The 17440-nt window shown below is 49.4% G+C and overlaps 1 protein-coding gene across 1 annotated transcript in view; it reads left to right on the top strand.

The window, feature by feature from the left end:
• Nucleotides 1-301: 301 nt before the first annotated feature.
• Nucleotides 302-17440, top strand: part of SYDE1 (synapse defective Rho GTPase homolog 1) — a 21905-nt gene continuing 4766 nt past the window's right edge. Inside the window, exons 1-7 of the mRNA XM_083592945.1 lie at nt 302-858; nt 5151-5867; nt 8488-9207; nt 10806-11023; nt 12045-12171; nt 13863-14020; nt 16744-16972. Coding sequence (XP_083449071.1) covers nt 351-858; nt 5151-5867; nt 8488-9207; nt 10806-11023; nt 12045-12171; nt 13863-14020; nt 16744-16972 — 2677 coding nt within the window. The 5' untranslated portion in view covers nt 302-350. The remainder of the gene's footprint in view (nt 859-5150; nt 5868-8487; nt 9208-10805; nt 11024-12044; nt 12172-13862; nt 14021-16743; nt 16973-17440) is intronic.

Here is a 17440-nt window from a genome sequence, read left to right as displayed (position 1 = left end):
CTCTGCGGATTCCCTGCCCCACCCGGATCTAGCCTGCAGATCTACCCTTGCGGGCGGCCGCATCGCACCAGCCCCTCGGGAAGAAACCCACAAGCGCCGGCCCAAGCAGCAAACGGACGGGGGGCGAGCCCACGGGTGGGTCGCCGGCGCGACAGCCCCTTCGAGCTGCACGGTCGGAGGTGATGCCAGCTGGGCACGCTTTGCCCCGGGCGGCGCCGTCCGTCCCGCTTGGGCTCAGACCATGCGGTGCGACTGCGATCGCCACCGTTCTCCGAGGGCAGCTTGGATCCGCCCACTGGGCGCTGCTGCCTCTGCAACTGTGGGTGGGCTGCAGCGGGGCTGGCGGAGGGATGGTCCTGAGTCCTGCGACCGCCCTCCTCCTCCTCTCCTCCTCCTCCTCCCCGGCCCAGGACGGCGGGCCACCCTCCCGCCTCGCATGGAGCCTGGGAAGGAACCGGGCGCCCCTCGGGACGCCAGCGGAAGTGGCTTCCCCTCGCCCGCTCCTCGGGGCGGCTAGAAGCCCGAAAAAGAGGCCTGGCCGACCCTCCAGGCTGGGCGGGCTCCGGGCTGAGTCCGACGGGGCGGGCGGGCGGGCGGCCCTCCTCTCTCCTCTCCGCCTCCCCCGAGTCGCGGCCGCCGGAGCAGCTCAGGGCTCGGCAGGCATCCGAGGAATTCGCTCCCGCCGAGCGCGGCGCGGGGTCCGGGCGAGGCGGGGCGACGGGGCCGGAGGAAGAGGGGGGAGGACGCCGCCGCCGCCCCGTCGAGTGATGGCCCAGCCTCTGCTGCGGAAAACTTTCTCCCGCCTGCGGGGCAAGGAGCGCCTGGGGCGCAAAAAGGCGGCGCAGCGCAAAGAGCCAGGTAACGGCGCCCCGGGGAGACGGGGGTGGGGTGGGGTGGGTGCGCCCCCCCGCCAAGGAGCCCACCCCACCCTGCGCGAGCGAGAGGCGGGGGGGGGGGTCCGCTGGAGGGCTGGGGCCAGAAGGCATCTCCGGCATTTCCTCTGCCGTTGCTGCTAAAATAGGCAAAAGGAAGCGAGGGGAAGGAGCTGCCAAGGATGGATGGGCGGCGGATGCCGTCTTTCCTTGTCGGGGGGCTCTTTCCTCTCCAGGTGGCGGGACACTTCTGCCGGGATCTCCCCCACCTACCCAAAAACAGGTCACGGATCCCTCCAGATCCCACCTTGACAGGCCCTGGTCAGAGTTTGGTCCCCCATGTCACAAACTCGCCCAACTTCTCATTTGCCTGTTTGGGCTCAGCAGTGCCGCCTGAGGCTAAGGGCAAGATGGTCCCCAGGAGAGGGTCCAGGAAACCAGGAATTATGTTCACATGTGGTGGGGGTGTAAAATGTACTTTTTTTTTTGCAAAGGGTGTTTAAGGAGGTAACAAATTGCTGGGTTAAATCTGACTGAAAGTCCCGAGATAGCATTATTATCAATTTACGAAGGTTATGAAGGACTTGCTCGCAATTTTATTGACAGCCGCAGGAGTTCTTCTAGCTAGGAAGTGGAAGGGGCAAGGTGAATATCAAATGGAAGAATGGTATAAAGAGGTGTGAGATATAGCTATTAATGATAAATTGACATGTGCCATTAAAGTAAGACGGTGAATACGCAGGAGAAATGATTTTGAGGAAGGTTTTTGTAGAATTTGTACTGTTAAAATGGAAAGGGGCCAAACCATCCCAAGAGGAGTTGAAATTTTGGGAGGTTGGATAGTTACCATGGAATGGTCGCAGGAGTGGGGTGCACATTCATATTCTTATTTATTTATGATTATTACTTTGTCAAAATAAAAATAAAATTGTATGGGGGGGGGAAGATGGTCCCCTCCTTGCTTCCATGTTCTGAAGGTGACTGGGCTGAGAGCGGATTCCATCTTCAGCACAGGCAACAGGACGGAAGTAGCACCCTTGGCACACCCCTGAGGGCTGCTGGCTGGTTTAGTGGGTGCAGGACAGGCCGCCTGGCACACCCGCTTGTGTGCCCTCCAGCAGAAGAGGCAGAGCTGCCCCTCAACAACTGCTGCCTGAGGTGCTTGGCTCCCTCTACCCAGTGGTCCTGCTGGCCTTGTGTAGCACATTCCATGAGCAAAGTGGAGGGGCTGGCCCAAGGTGGCAACTAGAGGGCAGGGGCTGGGGTGGCAGAAAACGGGCAGGCGGGCGAGTCAGGCAAGGGCCAGGCAGCCTGGGGGATACAAGGAGTGCTTTGTCCCTGAAGTATCGTGTCTTTACCCCAAGGCCAGAGTTGTGCAGCCCCAATCCAGGTGAGCATCTGGCAGACAGGGAGCGGATGGTGCATGCAACTGCTGGTCACCTGATGGACACAAGAGCACCACATGATGCCAATCTAGCCGGGCCATGGTGTAGTTTTGTCACCACAAATGCATTTTTTTCACACACACTCACTGTTTTTGTGGCTGCCTGGTAGAAGCATAATCCTGCACATCGCAGTCGATGCGCCCACGGCTGTGTGAATTGTACCATTCAGGTATTCAAGCCCCGGAGATGTCAGCTGCTGTTTCCTTTAATTGGCTTTCTAGGCAAACCATACAACTGAGAACAACCTTCATTCGGTATCCCTACAACATTCAGTCCCATGGGCTCAAAATTCTGGGAGATCTGAGTTCACCTCGTTTCTTTCTGGAAAAGCCGGTGGGGGAAGTCACACTTTCTCAGCCTCAGTTCTCCTCCTGTAAAATGAGAACAACAATCAAACTTGCAGGGCTGAGATGCAAAGGCATTTTCAGTGGTGGCACTCTTCTTGCAGAACTCTGGGTCTGCTAGCCTTTCAGTGCCAGGCAAAGATCTGACCCAGGCACTGGGAATCTCTTTCTGAAGTTCTTGTAATAGTTGCCGATTTCTCCCTTCCCCTTTAAGTTAATTGCTGTTTCTAACTTTGTACTGTAGTTTTATGTTTTTATTGTTTTATTTTATGACTGTAAACCTCCCTGAAAATTCTAATGGAACTGAGGGGCTGAATAATAACTGTTTTTTTAAAAAAACCAACACCCTATAATAATCATTTAAAAAAAATTTTTATTAAAAAAGTAGGTTTCCTGGAATCTTTCCCTCGGGTTGTTGATTATGTGGCATAGTAGTCCTTCTTACTCCCAGTTGTGCATCTGAGTGTGTCTTTCAGTGGCAGGTAAAAACTCTGGGGAAAAGAAAAAGAAGTATTCAGATATAAGGTTATAGGAAATGAAATAAGTTTCTCTAATGCATCTCCTGGGAGCAACGCATCCCAAAGCAGCATCTGGGTAGCTCATTTGGTCAGAGAATGATGCTAATAACACCAAGGTTGCAGGTTCGATCCCTGTGTGGGACAACTTCATATTCCTGGATTGCAGGGGTTGGACGAGGTGAGCCTCAGGGCGCCTTCTAACTCTATGAGTCTTGTGTTCTGTGATCGTTTGCTGCTCCTTCCACATCCCCTTTTGCTCCCCAGCTGCCTTCTTTGTGGTTTGTATGTTCGTTCTTGGGCTGCTCCCTGATCAATGGAGCTCTTCGTGTGCCGAGTTACTCGTGGACCTACAAAGGGAGCTCTGTTTCTTGGCCGTGGAGGGGACTGCGCAGTAAACAACAGGAAATCCAACTTGGCACCGGGTCTGAGCAGCTGGGAGATGGGAGGGACCTCCTGGCCTCAGCTGCATTGCAGGCCTTGCCTGCATGTCTTTAGGCCAAGCCCGGGTAGGAGTGGGCTTGAACCCCTCCAGGACCCTTTCCCCCATCACCTTTCCTCTGCCCCTCCCAGTTGGTCCTCACCCAAGGCTTCTGGGGGTTGCTTCTATTCAGAGCATGGATGCAATACTCCGAAATCTGCTTGTGCCTGCTGCTTTCTTCTGCTGGGGGCTCCTTTGCTGTCTGGATGGTTTCAGAAGTTTTCTCCAGAGTTTAAACAGAAGCACTCAAGGCTCAGTGAGCTCATCCCTAGGAACGATCGTGCATATTAGCCAGTTCGCCTCAGCAGCCCTGAATCCCTTAATAGTATCAGTCTGTGGAGAAAGGCTGAGTGCTGGAAGGGAACAGAGTACAGTGGTACCTTGGTTCTCAGACTTAATCCGTTCCGGAAGTCCGTTCCAAAACCAAAGTGTTCCAAAACCAAGGCACGCTTTCCCATAGAAAGTCATGCAAAACGGATTAATCCGTTCCAGACTTTTAAAAACTACCCCCAAAACAGCAATTTAACAAGAATTTTACTATCTAACGAGACCATGGATCCATAAAATGAAAGCAATAATCAATGTACTGTACTATAAAATAAATAAGGCAGTATTGTAGATGTTTAATTAAAAAATTCTGACCTGCACTAATGATAGTCATTGTTTGGATGGAGGGCTTTTACCCATTTCTGCAGTCACTCAATCCATCACTAGCTGAACTGGTTTCCACACAGTCACAAAAACAAATTAACTGAAAAACCCTCAAAAACAAAAATGCAGAATAAATAGCAAAAGCAAAGGAGCCAAACTTAATCTGTTCTGGAAGTCCATTTGACTTCCGAAATGTTTGAAAACCAAGGCACAGATTCTGATTGGTGCAGGCACCCTGGAAACAATAGCTGACAGCCGCATCGGACGTTCAGCTTCCGAAAAATGTTCAAAAACCAAGTTTGGGAACCAAGGCGTTTGAGTACCAAGACACTTGAGAACCAAGGTACCACTATAGTGGACTTTGAAGAGAGACCCAGAGTTCAGTTGGCACAACCCTTATTGGGTAGCTCCAATGTGAGGCTGCTTTCAAGCCTAATTCCTATGTGTCTGTGTGCGTGGAGGGTTTCACAGTACATGGGGAGAGGTTGACCCTCCCCACATCTGCTTCAGCGCCCTGAAAATGCCCCCATGTGGCAGGTAGGCTTCAAAACAGTCTGCCCTATGTCTGCATGGGGGGTAGCCTGAAAAGGGGAGATGAGGAGACCCCGTCTGTTGCACCTGGTCCACAGGCCAGCTGTTCTGCTCCATCCCAAACAGGATAGCTGGCACCTAAAGCTTCCCTAAGAGCTTCCTGTGCCAAGTCTCTGTTCCCTTCCAGTTGCGAACCGCCTTATTGTTCAACAAGGCCTTGCCTAATGTTTAATGCAACAACTTCAGTGTGTTCTGAACTCGAGCGTTACAACCAGGCACAAACACAACATGCTGGTTTCTGTTCCCCACAGATTCTCCTTCTGAGGCTCCAGCAGCTTTGGAGTCCCCCACGGAGTGTGGGCTTCTCCCACCGGGTGATGGACGCGCCAAAGGGCCCGCCGTCACCGTGTCGAGGAAGCAAACCTGGGCCAAGTTTGCTTGGAGCAGCCAGGAAGACCCTCGCAGTAGGAAGCTGAGCTCTCCAAATGCTGCACAGACACCTGCTGACCTCGGTGAAACGCTGTCCCCAGAGAGCCATCCCCACATCGGCTCAGCGGCAACTGGGCCCAAGGAAGCCGCTGAACCATTGGTCGGCCCAGCAGAGACCCGTACCTCCAGCATCGGCGCCAAGTGCAGCAGCCAGGGGGCGTACCTGCAGAGCCTGGAGAGAAGCAGCCGCCACTGGGTGCTTTCCTCGGGGAAGACCCAGGGGGCAGAAGAACCGGCGGCCGGCTCCAGTACGGAGCAGGAGCCCAGCACGCTCTGCAGCAGCGAAGGGGATATCTGGTACAATCCTATCCCGGAGGATGAGGACCTTCAGCTCCCCAACCTCGACAAGAGGTGGGGCAGCGGCGCTGAGAACAGGAGCAGGAAGGGGAAGCCAAGGGAGGCCAAGGCTGCAGGCGAAGGTCTCCACCTGGCTGACTCGCACCAGGCAGGTAGCGATGGTTTGCGGACTTCGCCGAGCCATGCAAGGCCAGCGAAGCAAGCGGAGGAACCGAGCAGCAGCCACCAGTCCCGGGCCTTTGGTGAGAGATCATTTTTCTAAGACGATCCCCACGTTTTTACCCTGGGGTGGGAGAGCTGTGGCTGGATGTTGTCAGATTCCAGCCCCTCGTCGGAGCCTGCAAGCATTGGCCGATGGTCAGGGATGATGGGAGTTGTAGTCTAGCAACCTGTGGAGGACCACTGTGGCGGGAATGTAAACGGTGTTTCCATGCGCTCTGATTTCCGTCACAGTGTTCCATTGCACCAGAAGCAGTTTAGTCATGCTGGTCACACGATCTGGAAAGCTGTGTGTGGACAAACGCCTGATCCCTCGGCCTGCAAGCCACAACCCCATAGTCGCCTTTGACTGGACTTAACCATCCAGGGGTCCTTTACCTTTTACCTTTTCCGTTAACTGATGTGGTTAAACAATTATTTAAAAAAGAAACTCAGACTGAGTTTTAGCACGCATGAAAAACTTAAATCCTTATTTCCTGATGAATAGCCTTTGGACCATAATATAATTCAAACAGAAAACTATCTTTAGAAATGTTTTTCCTCCAAAAGCATTTTATTTTAAAAACCCTATTTAAATAAAAATATATATATATATTTTAAAAATCATTGATTTTTATCCACCCTGGGCTTCACCCATGGCCTCCCCCACCACTCTCCTGGCCCCATGGCCTCCCAGCCCCATTCTAGTGGCATTTCTCCTTTCTCATCATCTGGGTCAAATTAACTGCCCCTCTGGCACAGCTGTCCCAGGGCAGCAAGCCAGGTCGCCTTGGGGCGTCATGTGAGTTTCATTCCTCTGACGTTGCGCGTATCCTACATCAGGGTTTTGACGTGGAACTGCTCTTGGATAATAATAATAATAATAATAATAATAATAATAATAATAATAATTTATTATTTATACCCTGCCCATCTGGCTGGGTTTCCCCAGCCACTCTGGGCGGCTTCCAACAGAACACTAAAATACAATAACCTATTAAACATTAAAAGCTTCCCTAAACAGGGCTGCCTTCAGATGGATGAACCACTTGCCCTGGTTTAACAGGAAGGCTTTGCTGCTCAGCCCCTCTGGCCCTTTCCCAGCCTTCCTTTTGGCTTGATGTCTCATTGCCAGGGAGCTGCCCTTCTGTCCTCATCTTCCCCACAGTCCCAGCCTCACAGCTGCCAGTTCGCATCTTACAGCACCCATTGCACTACAGGCCAACTCAGTCTAAAGCAGATTTTAATAGGCTACTTTATTGACAGTTTAGATCAGTGGCACACAGAGTGGCTGGCACTGCGTCCTGCGAGGAGGGGGGGTTAATTGGGGGGCACTAAGACACAAGGGGATTGTGGGGGGGGGCACTGGAGGTGTAAATGACTATCAGACTTCGAAAAGCTGGTATCACTGGGTCAGGTTCCTTCAGTTGTGCTGAATTAATTCGTTTTGATCGTATTTTGAACAAATGTGCAATTTGTTGTTGCTGTTGTATTGTGTTGCTTTCTTGCATAGTGGATTGTGCATGCAGACCTCTCTTCTGAATAATGCTTCTTGTGGGGTAGCAGAGGGGGCCCTGGGGATGAGTTTATGGAACCAAGGGGGCGGTGGCTCAAAAAGTTTTGGGAGTCTCTGGTTTGGATTACAGTGGTACCTTGGCTCGCAAACTTAATCCGTTCCGGAAGTCCGTTCCAAAACCAAAGCGTTCCAAAACCAAGGCACACTTTTCCATAGAAAGTCATGCAAAATGGATTAATCCATTCCAGACTTTTAAAAACAACCCCTAAAACAGCAATTTAACATGAATATTACTATCTAACGAGACCATTGATCCATAAAATGAAAGCAATAAGCAATGTACTGTACTATAAAAGAAATAAGACAGTATTGTAGATGATAAAAATTAAAATTATTATTTTTCCCTTACCTGCACTGATGATAGTCATTGTTTGGATGGGGGGCTTCTTTCTTTCTATCTATCTGTCTATCTGTCTATCTATCTATCTATCTATCTATCTATCTATCTATCTATCTGTAGCTGAACTGGGTTCCACACAGTCACAAAAACAAATTAACTGAAAAAGCCTCAAAAGCAAAAATGCAAAATAAATAGCAAAAACAAAAGTGCCAAACTTAATCCATTTCGGAAGTCCGTTTGACTTCCGAAATGTTTGAAAACCAAGGCGCAGCTTCTGGTTGGTGCAGGTGCCCCAGAAACAATAGCCGACAGCCGCATCGGCCGTTCAGCTTCAGAAAAACATTCAAAAACCGGAACACTTCTGGGTTTTCGGCATTTGGGAACCAAGGCGTTTGAGTACCAAGGCACCACTATATTTGTGCATTTCTTTGAATGAATCTTTATTGAGAAGCTGCTGATACACCTGTCAATAATAACCATTTCCTGTGAAAATGGTCCTGCGGTGCTGAATTGTGGGTTCTCTAGTGCGTGTTTTGTTTGGCTTTGGCATATTCTTCTTTGCAGTGCCGTTGTAACGGAGACTTTGCCCACGTTGTGCCCTCCAGGGGTCTTGGACTACGGCTTCCACCAGCCCCAGTCGGAACAGCACCCCAGAGCCCAGCTGCCACTCTTTTCCCCGCCTCGGGCGTGATACCCACTGGGTGAGTGGCACTTGGTTTGACCTATCTTATACAGTTTCTCTCCGCAGGGAAAGCGGCAGTCGCTAGTGCGGAGCCTGAGGAGAGGGCCGTGGGTGCCATGTCAGCAGCCCAGAGCCCCAGTGCCCCCAAGAAGGGCCACTCCGTCTCCAAGGCCAAGTCCCCGGGCCCCGTTCGCAGCCTCTCGATGAAGATGAAGAAGCTTCCGGAACTGAGGCGGAAGCTGAGCCTGCGCAGCTCCCGGACCAGAGAGCCGGACGGAGGCCCCTCTCCCAAGGAGTCGGGCAACGTCATCAGCCGCTACCACCTCGACAGCAGCGTGGCTTCCCGGCAGACCCTGGCGCGGGCCAAGGCCGCCAGCAAAGGGGGCTACCTGAGTGACGGCGACTCCCCAGACCTCCTGGCAAAGCCTGAGGCCTGCCTGGGTCTCGAAGGGGGGTCCTTTCGACCGTACAGCTTCGCCGAGCAGCCCGGCTGCCTTCAGCACCTGTCCGGCCTGGTCAGCATCCACCTTCTGGGGGTGCAGGACTTTAGGCCCCCCAAGGCTGAAGCGAAGGAGGTCTTCTGTGTCCTACAGGTGGACTCGGTCAACAAGGCCCGCACGGCCCTGCTGCCTTGCCAAGCAGCCTTCCTCAGTCTCAACCATTCCTTCCAGCTGGAGCTTGAGGACGCCCAGCTCCTCAAAGTCGTGGTCTTCTCGTGTGACCCTGCGGTGGGCAAGAACCGAGTCTGCTGCCATGGCTCCATCCTTCTGCCCCATGTTTTCCAAGGTGATTTATTATCTTCTCCCACCCCCCCCACCATTGAGTTTATAACCCAGCCTTTTTTCTCCAAGGAGCTCAAAGTGGCTTGTGTGGTTCTTCCCTCTCCTTATTTAACTCCCACAACAACCCTGTAAGGTAGGTCAGGAAGAGAGGCGGCGACTGGTCCAGGTTCACCCAGTGAGTTTCACAGCAGGGGGGGGGGTCCAAACCCTGGTCTTCCATGTCTAGCATTTTAACCACTACATCACAATGGTTCTTTCTGTTTAGGGAAATCTTAAATGTTTGATGTTTTATCATGTTTTTAATATTCTGTTGGGAGCCGCCCAGAGTGGCTGAGGAAACCTGACCTGATGGGCAGGTATAAATAAATAAATTATTATTATTATTATTAAGCAGCAGGTGGATAAGTCTGTTTCTAGGGGGGCAAGCAGAGAGGTTTGAGTGGTGGTGGTGCTTCAGGTTAAGAACAGTTTCAGATTAAGAACAGACCTCTGGAACGAATTAAGTGCTTAACCCGAGGTACCACTGTATTATTACTTGCACCTCCCTGGGCATTGATATACTGCAGAGCAGAATCCTCAACAAAGGCCAGCGAAATAATTCCTGCAAATAACTATCCATTGTATTTTCAACAGTGACAGCATACACCCCCCACCAAAAAAAGGACAATAAGAAAATAACAAAACAGAAAAAGAAAATTCAGGGCTAGATTGAAGAAGAATGGTGGGGACTGCATCCCTTTCTCCTGAACCTTCCTGAGAACAGGAGGACAGTATAGATTGGCAACCGTGATTTGCAGAAGGGCATAGTTCAAAGGCTGCAGAGGGGAGAAGCTGGGAAATATTGGGAGAGGAACAGCAGGAAGAAGAAGAAGCACCAGGGGAGAGAGAGCTGACAGACTCAGTGTCTTTGGAAAGCATTCCTGACCCCCCCCCCTTCTCCCAGGACCTGGCATGCATTGAAAGTAGTAGAACAGAAAGCTCAGAGGTAGAAAGCACAGATCAGCCAGAGCAGGGATGACGTAGGATAAGGGAGACTGAGGGGGTGAGACTTACTCAGAGCAACACATTATCTAAGAGAGACTGCATTCCTTCGCCTCTCTCTGTGAATATTGAATAATGTACTTGGTAAGAACTCTTCTTGTTTATCTGCTTCTTGGCTACCACCGTGGGAGGGATAGGATTCCCCGAAGCCTGACATCTTGGCTCTGGGGCTTGGGGAAGAGTGGATTTGAACTGGTGAAGCCAGACCAGGTAATGTGTTGCCCCTGTATGTGGGCTGAGATCCCCTTGCTGGCTGGAGGGAATGAATAGCTTGCGTCACAGAAGCTCCACGTTTGGGCCAAACATGACCAGGTGGGGAGTGGTGGAAGATTCTGTGGCAGGAGGGGGGGGCGAAGACAGATCCAGATGTGAGCACAGACCCTGTTTTCTGTCCAAGGTGCTGAAGTGCCCGGCAGGCCTCTTCCATGGTTGTCACTTGACAAAGACAGATGTCACCGGAGCTGACCTGATAGTGTGGCTTTGCCAAGGGGAAGGGCGTGGGGTGGAGTTGAGGGACCAGGCCATCCTCACAGCATCTCTCTTGGCTGCCCCTCCTTCCAGGTTGCAGGAGCCAACAGCTTGCCATGCAGCTGGAGCCACAGGGCCTCCTCTACATCAAACTCACCTTGGTAGACCAGTGGGATCCAGCCAGCAACCAACAGGAGCCCCAAGTCTTTGGAGTGAAGCTGAGCCAGCTGGTGGAGAGGGAAGGGGCTGCCATCAAAGTGCCATTGCTGATCCAGAAGTGTGTTGCCCAGATTGAGAAGCGGGGATTAAAGGTAAATGCACTCTCTCTATCTCTCTATCTCTCTTTCTCTCCATCCACCCATCTCCACTCGACCTAGGCTCTTCCCAGAAGGCATGGCATGGCTATTAAGGGGGTGAAACCTAATCTTTGCAATTTTTTGTCAGTGAGGAGTCTTAAAAATACATTTTTGGGTGTAAGGAAATCAAATCTGCTATTATTTTTGTGATTGGACAACATTTAGCTTGGTAGGTCTACATTTGATTAAGAAGCAGATAAACTGCTCTTGGAAAACCGAAGGATTTTGATTTTACCTTCTGAAAGTGCCAGGTAATGTAAAATACAGTATGATTTATAAATAATACTAATATAAAATATAACTCCAAGTACTGGGTAATTTTAATGATTTCTGTGTACAGTTGTACCTTGGGAGTGGGGGTGTATAAGATTGTGCATGGAGAAAATGGACAGGGAGGGTTTTTTTCTCCCTCTTTTGTAACACAGTCATACCTTGGAAGTCAAACGGAATCCATTTCAGAAGTCCGTTCAACTTCCAAAACGTTCGGAAACCAAAGCATGGCTTTTGACTGGCTGCAGGAGCTTCCTGCAGCCATTCGGAAGCTGCGGAAGCCCTGTCTGACGTTCGGCTTCCAAAAATAATTCACAAACCAGAACAGTCACTTCTGGGTTTGTGGCTTTCAGGAGTCAAAACGCTCGGGAACTAAGCTGTTCGAAATCCAAGGTACGACTGTACTTCGATACACATTTTGTTGACCAAATGAAACTAAACTGATTTCACCAAAATATCTTTTGGATTCCCAAGTCACGTTACAACTTGTTAGCACCGCTCACATTTGGAATTTGAAAGATGAAAAACTCAGCATGCCCTAATGCACTACTGAACCTGCCAGGGTTAAGCCAATAGGCCTCAGGTTTCGGGCCAGACCTCCTCTCTCTCTCCCAGGTTTTCCTGCAGCCAGGTCACCCGGCCTATGGAACAGCCCTCTGGAGAGGGGGCCCTTTTGCCCAAGTGACCGGCTGTCTCCTGCTTGTAGGTTGTGGGCCTGTATCGCTTGTGCGGCTCGGCGGCGGTGAAAAAGGAGTTGCGTGATGCTTTTGAGCGGGACAGCACTGCCGTGGTTCTCTCAGAGGACCTCTATCCAGACATCAATGTCGTTACAGGTCAGTGTCCTTGACCCCCAGCTTCGTACTCTTCCCTGTGGGCCCTGCAGAAACCAAACCCTGGCTGCTTTGCGGAGTCTTTGGGGACAGGTAGAGACACATCTATGCAGCTGTGCTTCCTGTCTGCTCATGGCTGGAGATACTGACAGGCACTCGTGGTTTTATACTGCTTCCAAAGCCAATTATGGTCCTTTATCCACAAAATTGCCTTGTTCCCTATTTGCATGCATTTTTACTTCTGAGGGGCAGGTGTTTTTGAAGGGGCAATGAGGGAGTCCTCCAGGGCATCGCAGTCCTCTGCAGCCCTTAATACCTCTGACCGAACCTCAAGTGCTCAGGGCTGTGTGCATGTGATGTTGGAGAAGTGGCCTGTTGGCAGGCCTGGAGTATGGCGGGGCTTTTCTGAGAAGGCAGAATCTGCCAGTTGTTAGGATCATGGGAAAGGGCAGGGGGAGGCAAGCTCCAAATCATAGGCATTGGAAAGGAACTCAGAGGTCATCCAGCCCAGCCCCGAAGTGCAGGATGCAACTACGTCATCCCTGACAGGTGGTCATCCAGGCTTTGCTTACATGCCTCGAGCAAAGGGGAGCCCATCCACCTCCTGCGGCCGTCTGCCCCCCTGTGTCAAGCAACCCTGCCCGTTTTGGACGGTTTCTATGTTTCTCCGACGGTTTTGCTACCTTGCCATTTCCACCCGCTGGTTCTCCTTCCACTCTCTGGAGCTCCAGAGATGGTGAGGTGAGAGGTGGGGCAAAAATCTCCCCAGCACAGGGGGAGAGGGAGAGATTGAGAGATTATGAGCAGAGGGCCAGGAACTTTAAAGATGAATGGGAACCCTTTACAAAGTATTTGAAGACGCAAAAAAGTGAACTGGACTCCTTGGCAGGTTTTGAATAAACATTCACAAACTTTTTATTGATAATAATCAGCTAAATAGTTTGAAGATCTATACAACTTTGTAACATGCAGAAAACAGCAATCTCAGAGAAACCAAAGACTGGAACTGAGGGAAGTCAGGGGTGGGGGTGGGGGTTGGATGGGGGGAGGGAGGAAAAATGGGGGGGGGGAAACAAGGATGATATGTTTTTGGATAATGTGTCTTGTTTTAATTTTGAATAAAAACTTTTTTAAAAAAGAAACTCTCAGTGAAATGCATATATAAAAATAGTTTTAATAAAAATAAATCAAAACCATATCGTCCTTCTGTTTCCGTCTGGAAGAGCAGCTGTGTAGGTCTGTAGCAATAAAGGGTTCTGGCCTGCAGTGGCGTAGCGTGGGTTGTCAGAACCCGGGGCAAGGCAAGTAATTTGCACCCCTAACCCGTGGATTTGCGCCCCCTAACCCTAACCCCCAGATGTTGCGCCCGGTGCGGCCGGCCTCCCCTGCACCCCCCACGCTACGCCACTGCTGGCCTGGCCCCTTTCCAGCCCTCCTGCCTCCCCCCACCTGGCCCTGCGCCTCAGCCTGTGCATCCGTCACCCTCACAGTCCTCCCTCTGTGAAGGAAGCTTTTGCCGGAAAATGTCCCTTATGATGGGATAGGGCAGTTTAAGGTGTGGCAAGAACTACTCAGTCCCACAATGACAGGAGCCCTCTCTAGTAAGGACTGAGTATGGGAGGGGACCCGTGGTGATGGTTAAATGGACTGAGGTATTTTCTCCTTTCCTCCTCCCCACTTGTCCCCCCCCCCAGGAATCCTGAAAGATTACTTGCGTGAGCTCCCCACACCTCTCATCACTGACCCACTGTACCAAGTGGTCCTGGAAGCCATGTCCAATCGGGCGGCTGGGCAGGAGGCGAAAGAGGCGACAACGACAGCTCTCCTGGATTGCCTGCCAGAGGCCGAGAAGGTGAGGACCCCCCAGAATGGCAGCTCTTCTGAGCCCAGGCCTCTCTGTTTGTGCCAAGGGTGACACACCCAGTACTAAAAAAAAAAAAGTGAAGGTAAAGGACCCCTGGATGTTTAAGTCCAGTCAAAGGCGACTGTGGGGTTGTGGCGCTCATCTCGCTTTCAGGCCGAGGGAGCCGGTGTTTGTCCACAGACAGCTTTCTGGGTCATGTGGCTAGCAGGACTAAACCGCTTCTGGCGCAACGGGACACCGCGACAGAAACCAGAGTGCATGGAAACGCTGTTTACCTTCCCACCACAGCAGTACCTATTTATCAACTCGCACTGGCGTGCTTTCAAACTGCTAGGTTGGCAGAAGCTGGGGCAGAGCAATGGGAGCTCACTCCATAGTGGGGATTCGAACTGCCGACCTTCTGATCGGCAAGCCCAAGAGATTCAGTGGTTTAGACCACAGCGCCACCTGCAACCCAGTATACCCAGTAGTGTAGTAGCCTCAACAGGCTGACCACAATGTGCCCCTTGAAGGAGTTTTGGACTCCCATTGGAGGAAACGGACTTTCCTTCCCATCAGAACCAGGCCCATCAAATTCCCCCCAGGTTGTTGTCACTGTTGTTGTTTTGAAAAGAAGCATCATCATCATTATTATTGTCATCGTCATTTTTTATACAGAATAGTTATTGACATAAGTACATGCAAAATGTAGTAAGAGTAATGAATGTAAAAAAATGCAAATAGAAAAAATAAAATGAGAATACAGAGGGGAGGGGAAAACATGGAAACCACTGAGAGCGCAGTGCTGCATAGGTTTGTCACATATAAGAAGGAAAAGGTGAGCCAAATTAGTTCTCACTAAAGCCTCGCCACATATTTATTGTGGAGCAGGGGGTTTAGTGGGCTATGCAGATGAGTTAACATTGTAGAAAAATGTATACCTAGTCAAATAAAAGTGGTCTATTAAGGACTCTCCGTTTTTGTGTCAAGTGTCCTGACACATCCCCTACTTTTGGGAAGGAGGTGAGTTGGAATTGCAATAGGAAGCCACTGGCATTCTGGCTAAGCAAGTAGCATGAGCTCAAGAGATTTGTGCATGATGGGCAAATGGGTACCAGGCTCCAAGGGTCGGAGTGCCAGGACTGGGTCCTTGTTGTTCGTTTAATAAATGCACGAACCATTCCATTCAAAACAGTTATCTTCCTGCAGCAGCTAGTGCCATTTTGACGAACATCAAATATTGGAGGTCTTTCTATATATAGTGGTACCTTGTTTCGCAAACTTAATCCATTCCGGAAGTCCGTTCCAAAACCAAAGTGTTCCAAAACCAAGGCGTGCTTTCCCATAGAAAGTCATGCAAAACAGATTAATCTGTTCCAGACTTTTATTTTTTTTATAAGATATTTATTGAAGTTTAACAATTACAGAAAAAAGAAAAACAGACAGTAATAATAAAAAAGATTACACTACTTCAAAAAAAAAAATACAACACTAAAGCGAAGAAAGAAAAAAGAGAAGGAAAAAAAACATTAACATCCAGTATTTTCATATCATTATCTTTCATTTACTTATTTCCTTGACTTCCTCACGCCTCCCTTTTTGTATTCTATTTCATAATTGTTCCAGCAAGTCCTTTCCCTCTTTCTCAAATTTTGTTCCTTAATTTATCTTAACACAATTTAACCTTGAATTTTACACATTAACCCATTAACAGTCCATTTTTACTTAATTCTTTATAACCTTTCTGCTAAGACCATGTAAATTCATTCCAACATCTTTCTAGCATTCATTAATTTTACAGTATTTTTTTAAGTATACTTTAATTTTTTTCCATGTTCCAGACTTTTAAAAACAACCCTTAAAATAACAATTTAACATGAATTCTACTATCTAACGACACCATGGATCCATAAAATGAAAGCCATAATCAATGTATTGTACTATAAAATAGGTAAGACAGTATTGTAGATGATAAAATTTAAAATTACATTTTTTTCTTACCTGCACTGATGATAGTCATTGTTTGGATGCGGGGCTTTTATCCATTTCCGCAGTCATACAATGAGAAATTCATAAAACCAAATCTCACCCCCCCCCTTGACTTCCCCCAACCTCCTCTTCTGGTTCTTTAAATATTTGCTACTTCTGCTAATTTTGTTTACCTTGATTTTAAAATCTTTCTACTAATTGTTCTTATAGTCTTATCATTTTTATACCATATCTTTCCCAATTGCATCTTACGATTTGTTGTTTTCCCAACTATTGCTCCTTATACACTTTTTTCCTTAATTGTAAATGTTTACTCAAAGCCTGCTAGTGAGTCATAAATGGTTCCCATTCTTTTTAAAAGTCTTTATTGTCCTTGTCTCTGAGTTTTCCCGTAAGCTTCGCCATTTCAGCGTAGTCCATAAGTTTTGCTTGCCATTCTTCTTTCCTATCATCCTTTCATTTTTGGGCTAGTGAAATCCTAGCTGCTGTTCTGGCATACATGAATAGCTTATTCCGCTCTTTTGGCAAGGCCTGTCCTGTAATGCCTAGCAAAAAAGCTTCTGGGTTTTTTTAAACAAACGTTATTTTAAACATCTTTTTCATTTCGTTGCAAACCATTTCCCAGTAGTTCTTGATTACTTTACAGTTCCACCACATATGGTAAAACTTTCTCTTTGCACTTCCAGCACTTATTAGAACTTTTTCTATACATTTTGGCAATTTTCTCTTCTTCCATTTTCTAGGCCACCCTGACAATGCTCTTGGATCACCTCAGCCAGGTTGCTGCTTTCCATGCCTTCAACCGCATGAACGCCCAGAACCTGGCTGTGTGTTTTGGTCCTGTGTTGCTGAGCCAGGGAGCAGCGGGGCCGGGCCCCTGTGGCCCCAGCCACCACCACCGCACCATTGCCAGCACCATGGACTTCAAGCACCACATCGAAGTGTTGCATTACCTGCTGCAGGCCTGGCCAGGTGAGTGCCAAGTGGGGAGGCCAGTGGGCAAGAGAGGGCAGGTGCCTAGGAAGGGGCTGGCTGGAGGCATGCGGTGCTCTGGGTTTCAGTGACATGGAGGGCCTGGCACCTGCCAGCGTTCACGCTGCAGTAATAATAATTTAATTATAACAGTACAGTTGTACCTTGGATCTCAAATGCCTTGGCTCCTGAACAAATCGGCTCCCGAATGATCGAAACCCAGAAGTGAGTGTTCCGGTTTTTGAACAAATTTCAGAAGCCGAACGTCCGGCACGGCTTCCGTGGCTTCCAGTTGGCTGCAGGAGCTTCCAAACGTTTTGGAAGTTGAACAGACTTCCCAAACGGGTTCCATTTGACTTCCAAGGTACGACTGTAATGTTATTGTTTATATGTCGCCCATCTGACTGTGCTGCCCCAGCCACTCTGAAACATTAGCAGGATTTTAATCTCACTTGTAATGTAACAAAT

Source organism: Podarcis filfolensis (assembly GCF_964270895.1).
Source record: "Podarcis filfolensis genome assembly, chromosome: 17".
NCBI classification, from domain to species: Eukaryota; Metazoa; Chordata; class Lepidosauria; order Squamata; family Lacertidae; genus Podarcis; species Podarcis filfolensis.
This window is presented reverse-complemented; position numbering and strand designations above follow the sequence as displayed.